This window comes from Anser anser (genome assembly GCF_964211835.1).
Source record: "Anser anser genome assembly, chromosome: 2".
In the NCBI taxonomy this organism is placed as follows: domain Eukaryota; kingdom Metazoa; phylum Chordata; class Aves; order Anseriformes; family Anatidae; genus Anser; species Anser anser.
The window spans coordinates 63,547,593-63,561,819 of NC_139721.1; the positions used below are offsets into that span (position 1 = coordinate 63,547,593).

The 14,227-nt window shown below is 38.5% G+C and overlaps 1 protein-coding gene across 4 annotated transcripts in view; it reads left to right on the forward strand.

The window, feature by feature from the left end:
• CARMIL1 (capping protein regulator and myosin 1 linker 1) overlaps nucleotides 1-14,227 on the forward strand; it is a 203,916-nt gene that overhangs the window by 143,312 nt on the left and 46,377 nt on the right. For all 4 annotated transcript variants that reach the window (XM_083822729.1, XM_083822730.1, XM_083822727.1 and 1 more), the window contains 5 exons: nucleotides 515-583; nucleotides 5,241-5,334; nucleotides 7,676-7,774; nucleotides 10,594-10,722; nucleotides 10,986-11,117. In XM_083822729.1, coding sequence (XP_083678855.1) covers nucleotides 515-583; nucleotides 5,241-5,334; nucleotides 7,676-7,774; nucleotides 10,594-10,722; nucleotides 10,986-11,117 — 523 coding nt within the window. The remainder of the gene's footprint in view (nucleotides 1-514; nucleotides 584-5,240; nucleotides 5,335-7,675; nucleotides 7,775-10,593; nucleotides 10,723-10,985; nucleotides 11,118-14,227) is intronic.

Consider the following 14,227-nt stretch of genomic DNA (forward strand, 5'->3'; position numbering starts at 1 on the left):
CTGTGCAACGAGCTGGTACAGGATTAAATGTAAAATAGCCTGAAAATTTTGACCTGCAGTCAGCATGATTTTTTTTAATGTTTTTTTTCTGCAACTTTGGTGATACAGCCTGTATGGAACAGAGATTGATCACGTACTCTAATTTTCTTGGTTTTCAGTATGGCCCTGCAGGGCAGACAGTTGAACTTTGTTTTGATGCCGTTCCTGGAAAAAGCTGAAATTTTATCTCCAAATCTTTCTATTAACTGTGTTTTAGAAAAGTTATATTTAGATAGTAATAATGGAAAATAAAGTACAGGGTCCCCTTGGACGAAACGGGAACTCAATTTTGTAATATTTTTGTCCCTCACTTCAGTCATTCTAAGCTTTTAGCGTATGAGACTTTTTTTAAAAATGTTGCCAGCGCTATGCAGTTTTTGACATACAACTCTGTGTTATTTCAATATGCAGTGTTTCAGTATAGATTTATTTGGCTCATCTGTTGTTATTGTTTAATTTGTTTTCTTCCTCTCAGAACTGTAATATGGGACAAGAATAACATCACTGCACAGGGCTTCCAGGACATAGCTGTGGCACTGGAAAAGTAAGTCCTCAAGCAACTGAATGACTGATGAAGAAAGAGGTCAAACACTTAGGTCCTGAGTGATCTGAGCAGCTGCAGTTTTCACTGCAGCCAGTGTGATTTGAAGATACTGAATGCTCTCAATTTTTGAGCATCGGCGTGTTTAATCTACAGGCAGACATGACTTCACATCTTTCAAAAGGATGAGAAGAGGCTCAGTGGCTCTTTCGTGCGTACACTGCTGTCAGCATTAAGACCGTTGAGTTCTGCTGTTGATGTTAAAATTTAGCATTTGAGAATATTTTCCCCTTTTCTTCATTCTCTTGTGTTGGTAACGTGCAGAAATTCTATTCTTGTCAATGAATGAAGCTGTCTATAATAACAGAAAATTACTGAAGCATGCCTTTGTGGTCTGACTTTCTTTTTCTTTCCCCAGCAAGTCGAAACTAGTAGTGATGATCTCAGAAAACGCAGTTGTTCATTGTAGTCTCCGTGGTCTGAGTCCTCTTGCTTCCCTGAGCTCTCTCGCAGTTGCAGCAGTTAGCAGTGATAGATGCTAAATGACTTTCATCTCTCTGTCTCATCACATTTCTTTATATGTGATTATTACTTTTCTGAAGAGGGAAAAATTACAGATTTAAATTAAGCAGCAGTTGCAGTTGTTTCACGTCATTAAATCCCTCAGACATGAACAAAGGGTCTCTTTAGAAGGTGAAGCTAATATGCCATTGCTAGTTTCTAGACAAAATGTCTCGCAAAACTGTGTAAGTACTATCGGGAGCGTCTTAACCCTCAGAGGGGTCATAGCTCTATAGAGCTTATAAAGTTACTTGGTTTATGAAACTGCTGTAGTTAATATACTTCGTTTCAAAATGAATTCAGTTGCACTGGTGGGGAAAATTATATAAATGATGTATAATTAAACAAATCATCTTGGAGTGATTCCATTGATAGTAGTGAATAAGAATTTGCAAAGGTTATTTGTCAGCTTGCAGACATTTCCAGAGAGCAATAGCATGTACATTTATGAGAAAGTCTGATAGAAAAGAATATATGCTTATTTTCTGGTTAGCATCAACTTTACTTTTCTGTTCTGAAGTGCTTGGATAAGTAAATAAAAAAGAAGGGAGACATCCTAAGGCAAAAGCAAATAATCTAAGCAGGAAAAGAAATGTTACCGATAATTCTCTGACATTACACGTTGTTGAGATGATGCCTCATTTATTTAGCTTGTAAGATGAGGTCATTTTATGTCTCTGCTAACATTTAAAAATCATTAAAATCATTGATAATATCATAACCTAAGTCACAAGAAACAAAGGTTTAATCTTGCAAGAGAAGGACTGTCAATGTTGGCTGAAAACAATTAGCCTTTAAGCAATCCATCTCAAAGACATATTCAGAACATCCTATGCCATATGCTTCCTAAAAATACACGAAACCAGCAATATTCTGTAGGAAAGAACTGTTGCTCAAGATGCAGTGAAATACACTGAAGATGCTTGGGGGTGTGTTGTGTCTGTTTTGGTTTTTGTTCTTAACAAAAATAGTCATATACTAAACCACAAAAGAGAAGAAAACTAGGCTTCCAGAGTATGAGGCTGAGGACTGGGAGGGATTCTAACAAACTTTTAACCAGATTGAAGTAATCTGAACGTGTTTTTTTTTTTCCTCCCTGCCAGCTTTTCTTCATCATCTTAAAGTTGTTTGAAAACAGTATTCCTGTAAGGGAATTTTAAGAGCTTGGCCATTAATAGATTTGCCACAAGGGTATCCCAGCCAGCTGACTTGAGCTGAGAGGGGTTTCTGTACAGTCCTCTAAAAGTGTCTATTCAGGAGAGCAGTGTACATCCTGTTCAGCCTGGCCATTAAATATGGATTTGTATCTCAGTAATTTTGATATGGAAATGAGTATGTGCTTGTGGGCTTTGCAATCTAGAGCCTACTCTGTCATACAACTGGGTGATATCACCCCATATTTATTTCTGGGAGACTTTTGTTTGCGTGGACTGACTGAAGAAGTAGTTCGGGCTCTAAAAGCTGATATGAAATGCTGGAATTTTGTAGAGAGCTAGAAATCCTTCCTTTTTCAGTGATACAAAATTCACATACCCAAGCCTGCAAAACAGATTATGTTATTCCCATAAAAAAAGAAAGGCAGTAAAATCATCATGCTGCAGCAGTGAATGTGCGTCACAAATGGAGCAGGAGTTACTACAGGAGAAGTAATGTGATGAAATGTAGGACTATTGTCACATATGCTGTATGTAAGGGAAGAAACAGGAATTTTTAAGACATTCTTTCCAGTCACTGAGTGCTTCCCTGAAATGTAACATTCTTTTTATATAGGTATTTTGCTGAGAGTATTGATGGAATTACTGAGTGTTAGGAAATTACTGGATTATTGAGTTGGTAGAGAAATGTGCTCCATAAAAAGAGAGAAGTGGAGTCTTAAGGAAAAGAAGAATGGAACAATATTTGGGGAAACAGAAAAATGGAATGTGAAGATTGCTCTAATGATCAAAGTTGAAAGCAAGCTTTAAATTCTTGATATATGTCCCTAAGAGCTGCTTCATTTTTAGATGCAGACAGGCTAGCATTCCAGAACAGTGCTGCTTGTCCAAAGGACCCATTATAGAGCCTTCCTTAGTGGTCTTTTAAAGTTCTACCTCTGTGACTGTGTGTCCGTGAAGTCTCCTTGTCTTTCATTTCTGTGTGTGAAGGAGAGGGAGGGAGCACTAAGCTTTTGACTAAATTGAATTTAGCATATGATTACTAGCATGAGAGCTAACAATTATAGATTTCAATGAATATGATGTGTTAAATGTCAAACAGCTGCATAGATCCTTGGCAATCTACCTTTGTTTCTTTTTAAACAAATAAATGCACACCGCACCTGCCAGGTAGTATCAGGCAATTAGCAACTTGTGTAATTATTCTCTCTCTCTGACATTTCATTGTGGGTTAACCTGGCAGGCAGCTCAGCACCACACAGCCACTTGCTCACTCCCGCTGAGTGGGATGGGGGAGAGAATCAGAAAGGTAAAAGTGCAAGAACTCGTGGGCTGAGATAAAGCCAGCTTAACAGGTAAAGAAAAAGCCATGGGTGCAAGCAAAGCAAAATAGGGCAGCAGGAGGAGGAGGAAAGAGGCCTTGGCTCTGTGTGAGCGCTGCTCTGCAGCAACTGAAACAGCCCTGTGTTATCAACACTGTTTTCCTCACAAATCCAAAACGCAGCACCATACCAGCTACTACAAAGAAGATTAACTCTATCCCAACCAAAACCAGTACACATTGAAAATTAGTCTCCATATTGGCGGTCAGCCAGTTATTCTGTGTTTTGTATTACATGGGGACACACAGCAGTGTCTGTGTGGTAGATGCAGTTCTTTTGAAGGAGAAGACAACTAGAAAGAAAAGTTTTTTTGTGTTTGTTTGGTTTTTTGCTATGAATAAGGTGTTCACATTGGGGAAGAAAAGTAGAAGCCTTACGTAAGCACGCAAGGTAAAATGTTAAGTAGTATCGGTGAGGAATCAATGAGCTGGGCAGTTCAAAAGATCACTCTCCTTCAGAGAGTGATGTTTCATGTGGCTAAGCAAGTGGTGGGATAGGAGTTGAAAGAATATTGGAGCTAGTTAAGTAGTTAAGGTGTCTGCTGTTCAAGTTAGTGCATACAACGAGGGATAGGTCCTTTGAAGTCAATGGAATAGGCTCACTTGAAACTGTCATCTGTAAGGTGCTCAGAAATAGAGGCCTCTCAACATACTTAAGGAGCTCTGGATGAAATAGAAACAGACGGTTCGCAGGATGTTTGCAGACTGCTGAAGGAGAAGGAAGAGGTGTTTGCAAACAGTGAAGGCTAATTGAAAACAGGCAGAATAATTTCTTTTCCAGTTTTTAAGAACTGCTTGCTTTTTTTGTTCTTATTTATTGAAATCTAAAAGTATACGGACATACCACTGCATATAACATTATAGGCTTAACCATGTCATGCTAGTCAAGTTACGTTCTCAGGATTTAAACACAGTTTTGACTCAAGACAAAACCCTATCTGTATTCTTGTATTGCAGCAGATGGATGAAGCTATGGAAATATTTTGCAAACAAATAAGCAAAATACAGGGAGCAATTGTTTGCATAAAGCAGTGTGGAGATGCCACACTTGTTTTGCCAGCTTTTATTAAAAATTCAGCAAGTGTCTGCAATTTGTTGTAAACACAAGGAGCAATTAAATACTAAATTTTCAAAACTCAGTCTCTTGGTCACTGTCTTATCTATTACTGAATATTTCCATTTAGACTTAGATCTGATAGAATTGCTAGTAGGCACTGAGACATTCAGTTCTGTTTTGATATAGGAAAAAAAGTAATCCAACCTTGTGGGCAAAAGCACAGAGGACAGCGTGACCTTTAATTGGCAGCCACTGGGCACTGGCCATTTAACTGTACTTTGTGCTTTTTTTAAATCTCCACTTCTATCTAGTGGCAAAGAATAAGCAGAAAAAAGGAGCATGCATGCCTCCAGATAGTCCACTTAAAAATATGAAAAATAATCTTAGTACCTTCTACAGCCAGGCTAGATGCATCTTCTGTTCCCCTCCTAGTTCATTCTTCATTAAGAGATGCAGTAATTAGGCTACGTTTTATTAATAAAAAACTTTATTTTTATTTTTCTTTAGGAATTATACTTTGAGATTCATGCCTATACCTATGAATGATGCTTCCCAAGCACTCAAAACAAACCCTGAGAAAACAGAAGAGGCACTGCAAAAGGTATTGCCTATACCACCCCCATATAGAAATAAAGCCAACCCCCACCCCCACCCCCAAAAAAAAAAAAGTAATAATTTTAAGTGGCTGTGATTTCATGCTTGGCTGAATAAGAATTCTTGGCTAGTTTCATTGATTGTTTGATTTGCGTGGGCATATATGTAGTAATCAAGTGCTGCAAAGAAACGTAAATATTTTTATTCCAAAGTGCTTGAAGTGAAGGGGTGGTGGAATGCAATGGTGTATTATCAGAAAGTCATAACCAAACCGGTGCAAGCTAGACCTTTATTTCTGTACGTCTAAGTGTACATCTAAGGGAGAGTCAGAAACTGCCATATTTGTTACAGGTGTGCTTGTTCGTATTTCCACATGCATAGAATTAATGGTACGCATTTTTTCCTGTTGGGGCATAAGAAATGCAGTCAGCTCAGCACAAGACAAAGGATGCTCTTAAATTTGGGGGAGGATAAAAACATTTACTGCCTGTGTTTTATATTGTACGTATAAAATTCACACACTGCATTGCCATAAATGAACAACTGCACCAACATGTTCTTTTGGATGAAGGTGGTGTTGACAGTATGTGTAGCTGTTCCACTTGCATGGGCTGTACAACTCCCAGCTGAGTTTTAATACAGTAAATCTTGCAAGCTCCAAATGAGCCTCCTGCTCAATCAAAAAACATACAGTTCACAAGTCTTTAATGAGTAGCTTTACTTCAGCCAGGGTAGGGTCATAAAAACCTTATAAATAGTTCTCACAGACAGTTGTGATTAAAAAGCAAATGCCTATGATCCTTTTTAGAAAATAAATTGTCAGTAAAGTGATTCCCAAAGCGAAAAGTGCTGGTAGTTAGCCCCTTTTTCTTTGATGCATGAAAATTACCTAAATTCTGCTTTAAACAAATCTGGATCATGGGGGATGGTTATATGTCTTGCATCTTGTTTAATGTAATTATAGATAAGTTCATGTCTGGAATGATAGATGCATCTCTGAAAATTATAAATTCTATGTGTTAATTAGGCATTACGTAAAAAGAGCATTTTCTGTTGCTCATTTCGAAGTTGCTAAGGCGTTTTGGACCTCAGTTTGTTTTAACTTGTGCTGTTTAAGCTTTGTTTATACAATATAAAGCAGTTTTCTCCAAAAAAAAAAAGAAAAGACAAAGGTTTGTGGAGCGGTGCTGTGAAATCTGCCAATTCCCCGAGGCAGGAACACCTGCCCGCACTAGCTGAACTGTGGAGGCCAGTGTAGGGACGCCTGAACTGACCACCTGGCATCTCAGGAGGGTCCACAAACTTCAGCACACCACAGCTTGAATACAACAAGAGTGCTCCTGACCCTGGTCCTCCACCAGACAGCCGTAGTAGCTAACCTCCCCAGCTCTAGTATCTCCACAATGTTCTTTACTTACAGTGTGGAGGAGCTGCATAAGCCTTGTATTACTGCTGAAGGCCTAACGGGGGCACGGTCAGACTGCCCCAGTCCTTGCTGCCGATGCAGGTTAAGAGGTTCCTGTCAGCCCCTGGTAGTCTCTGCCTCACGACCTGCTGGCTACCACATCCGTCCTTTTCCCTTTTCTTCCTCTCAGACCAGGTCCATCATCGGAGATGGACCTGAATCAGTTTACTAGTTGGGTTTTAGACTTGATTGATATTGACAGAACCAGGTTAGGCGGTTACTCCATGTTCCATTAAGCTGGCTGACAGTAGGTGGTGACTGCTGGTGACAGTTGTGGTGGGCTGGGGACAGTGGCTGTGGGTAGAAATCACTTTTCCCTGAACAGCACTGATTGACTGGTTAGCCCTAAGTAGCTTTTGAACTGTGTTTTCTGGATCAGTTAGGCACTTCTAGGTAATGTGTCTTCTCTCAAGTCCATAGTGTTGTTTAAACCTGCCTCTTTGCAGTGGGCCAAATGAATCTAAGACCATCATCTGTCTTGTGTCACCGTGGTCTCTACAGCAACACTTGAAGGATAGATTCCCTTTAGATTTTCTCAAATCTGGATCTACTCCTTTTGTCGACATGGCGTACTAAATTGTTCAAAAGAGATGACTAACTGAGAAAGCACTGGCAAAAGCATAGTGTTTAACAAAGTTTCACCACTGAGTGAGTGAATATTTGCCAATGTGATTATCTAGCATTGAGACACATAGAATAAGGTTTGCAGATAACAAACAAAATTATACTGAAGCAATCGTTACTGTTAGTCCCCATTTCTGATACAGCATGGACGAACTGCATAAACCCTGCATTACTGTTGAAGGCCTAATAAGGGACACAGCATGAAAGCAAATTACAATCCAGAGTCAAATCAGTTTCCTAATCTGGCTTTGTTTTTTAGATAGAAAACTACTTGCTTCGTAATCATGAGACCAGAAAGTACCTACAAGAGCAAGCGTACCGGTTGCAGCAAGGCATTGTCACTAGTACCACTCAGCAGGTGAGCACCTCATTCCTTGTTGGTACTTCTCTCATTTTAAGATCTGTTTGGGGGACAGAATTCTCTTGCTCTTCCTTCAGAGTAGCTTAAAGCAGAACGTGCTTTGCAGATGATATTTGGTTGCTCAAAAAAATAATAATGATCAATGATAATATTTTTGGAAAAGGTATGTCTTCTGCATAGTAGCTTGGTACTGTGTACAGAAAGACCCAGGCTATCTCTGAGTAAACTACTGTTGGAACCAGGAATAGTTCAGTTCATTTGTGCTCAGGAGTCTGACCTTCAGCAGGCTTTCATTGTTGTGGCAAGTATCATCATAAGGCTCTGCCACTTCTGGTGCCTGAGTTGGATCCAGTGTCTCTGCATAGCACTGAGCTACCATGTATATATGCCCGTTGATACCACCAGAACAAATAGGCTTAGAGAGCATGTTGTCCTTAGACCTTCAAAATTTCAGGTATCATGGGAAGATTTACTTAGATGAAGCGAAGGAAAGTGGAAGTCTTCTGTGCTCTTTATATTGTGGACAAATGAAAAGGCTTCCTGTCTAACACAGCCCTAAATACTGCTCAAAGTTGGGAAACGTTTTTGGTTTGTCAACAAACCACATCACTACCTAAGCACCTCCCAAGCACTCCCAAGCACCAAGTGGTAAGACAAGAGGAAATGGCCTTAAGTTTTTCCAGGGGAGGTTTAGGTTGGCTATTAGGAAGAATTCCTTCACTGAAAGGGTTGTGAAGTATTGGAACAGACTGCCCAGGGAAGTAGTTGAGTCACCATCCCTGGAGGTCTTCAAAAAATGTGTAGATGTAGAGCTTGGGGACATGGTTTAAGGGTGGATTTGGCAGTGCTGGGTTAAATGTTGGGCTGACTAGATGATCTTAGAGGTCTTTTCCAACCTAAATGATTCTATGATTCTTTGATTCTAAGTTTGCTGAAGTGCAACATGTTCTTTTTGTATGTGTGTGGGGTTTTTTTTCTCTCTTTTTTTTTCCCTTTTGGTAGTCCTCTTGAGAGGACTGAGAGAGTTTTCTGCGGTAACTCGCCATTCTCTCCATTCTAGTACATTTTTTGCCAGTACTCCTCAGGGCTTTTCTTCAGCTCCAGTACACTTCTAAAGCAAGGTGATGTAAACAGAATAAAACTTGTCACAACTTTTGTTTTAAATTTACTCGCGTGTTTGCACTAGTTGTGTTCCCATGCAAATGGAAGACTCCAGTATACTGGAGGAGGAAAAAATGAGAGCAGTGCTTGTTTTGCTCTTCAGCTGAGTCAAAAAAAATTCTCTGTGCTGTCTGCATTTTTTGAGAGGTGAATTTTAATTCAAAGTACCTTTTTCTACCTGCATCATTAAAAGTTAATGGGACAGAGTTTTATTACTACAGCCTGAAATTATATTGTAACCTCTCAGCAGAGAAAATGGTTCATGGAGACGTACTGGCAGTAAAAACTGCAAGAGCTGCATCACTTTATTTTATTTTAGTCATCTTTTTTGTTCCAATGTCATCTTTTTTCCTGTGTTAGTAATCTCCATATCAATTAAGTTTAGATCTTTCTATAACTTGGTGGATTTAGTTGTGCTTTTCTCTCAACAACCACACACACAGCAGGTTTCAGTAAATGTAATTTATTATTGTTTCAAAAGTAGAGTAAAATTACTCATTTCTATATTAAATTGTGCTTGGTAGGGATTGTTTTTTGCAAACAGTTTTAAAAGAGAGCTGGAAAAGATTCTGTAGTTACTATAGTGGAATTACATTATTATTCCCAGAGTAAGTTGGGTTTTTTTTCAGTCCAGATGTCCCAGTGAGACCTTCCACTATCTAATAATTAATTAGCTTTTTGTACTTATACAAAAAAACCACCCAAAACTCTTTGAAGAGGAAGAGTCATGTGGAGCAGAAAAGGAGCATGCTGTGAAATTATTTCAGTTCTCATTGCTAATGATATAAGATGTTAGAACTCGAGGCTTTATATGATTATGAAGATGTGCACACAGATGTTGCTTCAAAATGTCAAATTGACAGTTTTGCTGAATACTATGTAGGCCAATAAAGACTTTTAATTAGTATATGTTCCTGCCCTGTATCTCTTATTCAAAACTGTCTATATATGTCAGCCAATCTATGGTCCTTCTTGTAAGGATACAGATAGAGCACCTGCCTTGTACTTGCAGCGTGTTGAAAGAAATATGATACCAATGCAGATGAAGTTCATTTTATCTCACTGTGAAAGATCTGATGGAAACTTCTGCTTTGGCAATTGTAGTTTCCCTTGAAACTAGGAATATTCACATTGTGAAAGAAATCCCTCAAAGCCCGCGCAACAGCATTTTGCTTAGATAGGAGAAATCTCCGCTGATGTTTGTTGAATGGATTGTGACAGAGCTTTCTTTTAGTGTTTGAACTTCTTAACAATTCACCAACCATCAAAGCTAAGGCTTAGATATAACAACAATTGCAGTATTAAACTTGCTCCGAAAAGCCAAACAAGACCTAAACTGCGTAACTTGTTGGTTATTTGCAGTTATCCTGGAGATAACCATGAGAGAAATATGCCAAAGAATACCTTTTTTTTTTTTTAATGGCAAAGTTTTATTTATTTTTCTACTGTTCAGGTGTGTTTATAAGAGATATGATGCTTTCTTTCTTTCAGTAGCATTGATGTACCTCTGAGCAATGATCATGAATTTCCAGATCATAATATTGTCACTGCAAATCTCATCATGATAGTATTGATTTGCTACCTGGACTGAATTCAGTTTGCGTTTCAGCAGCGTTCTGATGTTTTTATCTTTCCTATTTCTTTTGTTCAAGTAGATGATTGACAGAATATGTGTTAAAGTGCAAGATCATCTCAACTCTTTAAGAAACTGTGGTGTGGATGCTGTACAGGAAGATGTCAAATCTGCAGAAAGGCTTATGCGAGATGCTAAGAACTCCAAAACAGTAAGCTTTTCTTAGCATACTGGTAATACTGAATGCTGTTCAATGTGTGCTTTGCAGCCTTTTCTTTTCAGGAGGTTATAGTAACAGTGTGTCATGAAAGAGTATTTTCTTTAGATGATCAGCTTTAGGTGGTATTTAAAGTAACAAAATAATTCTAATTTATAAAGACTTGGATTTACCAGAGTAATTTCATCCTGTTGTCCAGATTTGAAGACAGGTAGCAAAGAACCTACTTCCCAAAGATACTCTTTTTTGTCTTACAGCTCTTACCAAATCTGTACCACCTTGGTGGGGCTTCTTGGGCAGGAGCAAATGGTTCACTCTCCAATCCAATCCAAGAGACGCTTGAATCCATGGCTGGAGAAGTCACAAGGGTTGTGGATGAGCAGCTTAAGGTCTGTGGGTAGCTTTTTTACTGTCTCTCGCACACAGAAATAACTATGTCTGAGATCTTCTGTTCATATTAAAATGCAAATATACCATATAAATTTTCATCTCTCCCTTCCTTCCTCTCTCCCTTTCTCCCAGTATATATATTTGTACTTAAGTTATCTCTTTGTTATTAGTTTCGTACAGGTTTGTGCCTTATTATCTGGATACTTGCCCAGTTGGAATGAAAAAATTAGTTTAACGTTTGCAGTAGCAGAAGGAGCGTATACTGTTTATATCAGATGGAATTTCCATGACAACAGACACAGGCACCACATGTCCTTTCTGGGAATCTTCTTGGAGAGGGAGTGTTATTGATTGCTCCTTAGACCCTTAATAAAGCTCTCTCAAGCACCCTAAAAAGTCTTATGTCCTGGAGAAAAGTAGTCCAGAAAAGTACTAGTTAAGGTATCCCACTGAAGTGAAAGCTGCTTTTCTGTAGCTTCCACTGCAGAATTTTTATCCCAGTGACCACTTTTGAAGCTGGTGCAGAATTTCCACTTTAACTGTTGGGTTTGGATAACGTGTGTGTATTGAGAGTGCCCCAAGAATACTACAGGCGGCTTTACAGGAAATCCTTTCAGAAGTTTCCTGTCAAACATCAGTTCTTGAAATATCTGTAAATATTCCCATCTGTGAGCTCAGCCAGCACTTGTGCAGTAACCTGTGTGTTCAGTAATGTTAGGCCTTACTGCATAATAAATAAAGAAGAGCCATTCATACAGCATGTGAAAAGGCATCAGTCCAGCAAGAAGGCAGGGTGGAGCAACTTGAGCAACTGATGGTATTTTTATAGAAGCTGATGAATTTAAAAATATGGTTCTGAGTCAATTCAAAGCAACCTAAGATTATGACTAAGCTACCTGCCTGTGTTTTGCTGTATTTAGACTGTCAAAGAATCTGAAAGTACAGACTGAAATGTTCAGTTCAATCAACGTGAAAATGCTTTAGTCAGTGGGATTGTAATGAAGAACAATAATAATAACACATTACTAATTACTTTTTCTAAATTAAAAAAGTTAATGAGGAGGAAAATGGTGCTGATTTTTTAGTATTTTCCTCCTTTCTCCATTATATGAAATAAGGTGACGATTTACTTCCTTAATTTCTGTGGATGTGAAAGCAATTTAGCTACAGGATTCTTCCCAGTGTTGCTTCTGGGCTGTTACTGGGCAGGCATAGCCAGGTCTGCCCTTTGCATAGGGCTCACACACTTAAATAATTCCTGTGCATTTTGGAGAGTCTTAAAGAATGAAAGTACTCTTCAGCATTTGGAATGTTATTTATACTTCCTGGCATAAGCCTGAGTTAATGGGCCTTTGATTTATGCTTTTACACATTTACAGCAAAAGGCACTTTAGCTCTACCATTCTAAACTTCATTTACTTTTATGATTTGCAGCATCAAAGTTTAAGTGTCTTACAAAAAACTATAAGGTCATAATGCTCTTTGTATATTGGAACACCCATTTGTATTAATTTTACACTTGAGGCTGAATGGTTTTCTTTTAACTACTATGGTGATGCAAAGTGATCCACTTTGCATGGTGGAGAAAATGTTGAACACAGAATAAGATTTTTTTTTAATTATTTTTCATTTATTTAGGCCATTTCAGAGCATTGTGTAGGTTTTATATGTATGTGCTGGGGGTAAAAAACTTTTTATATGCTGTAAGTGGAGTTTTGATTTTAACTTCCATAGCAACCAGAGAGCCTGGTTCTGGAAAAGATTGTTTAGAAATTAGGTAAAGTCAAGGAGCACTTTTCAGGCAAATAAGAGGTTTTTAAATCTCAAAGAAGGGAAGGGAAGGGAGAAGTAGAATAAGGAAAAACAATATCTTGGAGTGAGTTGAGTTTGGCCAAAGGAGAAATAATAGCAAGGCTCTTGCATTTCTCTTCCCCTGCTGGTGTCACTGTTGACGTACAGAACCCAAGGATGGTTTATTCAGTAAGCAAAAGCCCAAGACAAAAATGTTAGGCAAGAAAAATGGTGCTTAAGCAAAAGAAGATTGTTTGGTAAGGACAGAATGAGTGTTTGAACTATTTCTCCACAGTTTCATCTTGGTGCAATGGATTTGTTGGCTCCATTACTTGCCCACACCCCGTTTTTTTTCTCTAGATATCACCAGCCTTCAGTCCTTGTATTCACCTTATTTTTTATTCTGATTGTTGAGGTGTTAATTGTGATCAGGACTTCATTTTCTTCTTTCTGCACACCTGCTGACTGACACTTGTGGCTTTCTGACTGAAATATTTGCTACTTCACAGTCAATGCTGTTAGCTGTGAGTTTCCATCACTGAAAGGTTTGGGGATGGAAATAGTGAGCAGGGAAAGGTTTTTTTTTTTTTTTTTTTTTTGTAACTTAGTAATAGTCATGTGATAAGTCAGCAGTTGAAATCCACCAATGAATAAATTTTGCTCAGCTGTGTACTTAAAAAGACATTCAAACTCTCTTTAATTTCTTAAATGGCACATTCTCTGAGTGTTTCGAGTAAAAATTAATTCTGAAATTACCAGTAACTTTGGTCTTTCGTCCTACTTCCCACTTACACCTTCAAGCAATGTTTCTTCACATGATCTGTTTTGAAAGATCATGCTTAGGCTGCAGATGCAATTAAATATAGGTTTATAATTTTCATGATTGTGGTCTTTAGGGGAGGGTCAGTGTGATTTTATTTTATTTTTGTTACAGGATAGACTAAGCAATACTATGTGAAAAAGTGGATGTGTCAGTAATTTTCATTAGTAATTTATTTGGCTCAGTTGCGTCTGCCATTGGAATTCATCATCCTCCGTGCAGATATGGTCACAAGGGCTTGAAAGGCCCTTCATTAGTGTTACAGCCCCAGAATCTGCTTGGGGATCAAAGAGTCCATGAAGTGTAGAGAGCTTGGGGACCCAGAACTAACCCCCATACTAGCTGTAAAGGCAGTTTTTGATTCATATGTGGATGATTGTGTGAGGGACTGTGAGGCCCTCACCTGCACCTGTTGTGAGGGCTCTTTCATCTTCTAGACAGAACTGGGTTTTAGAAAGGGAACCGGTAGGTGATACAACTGGATTTAAACCAAAATTA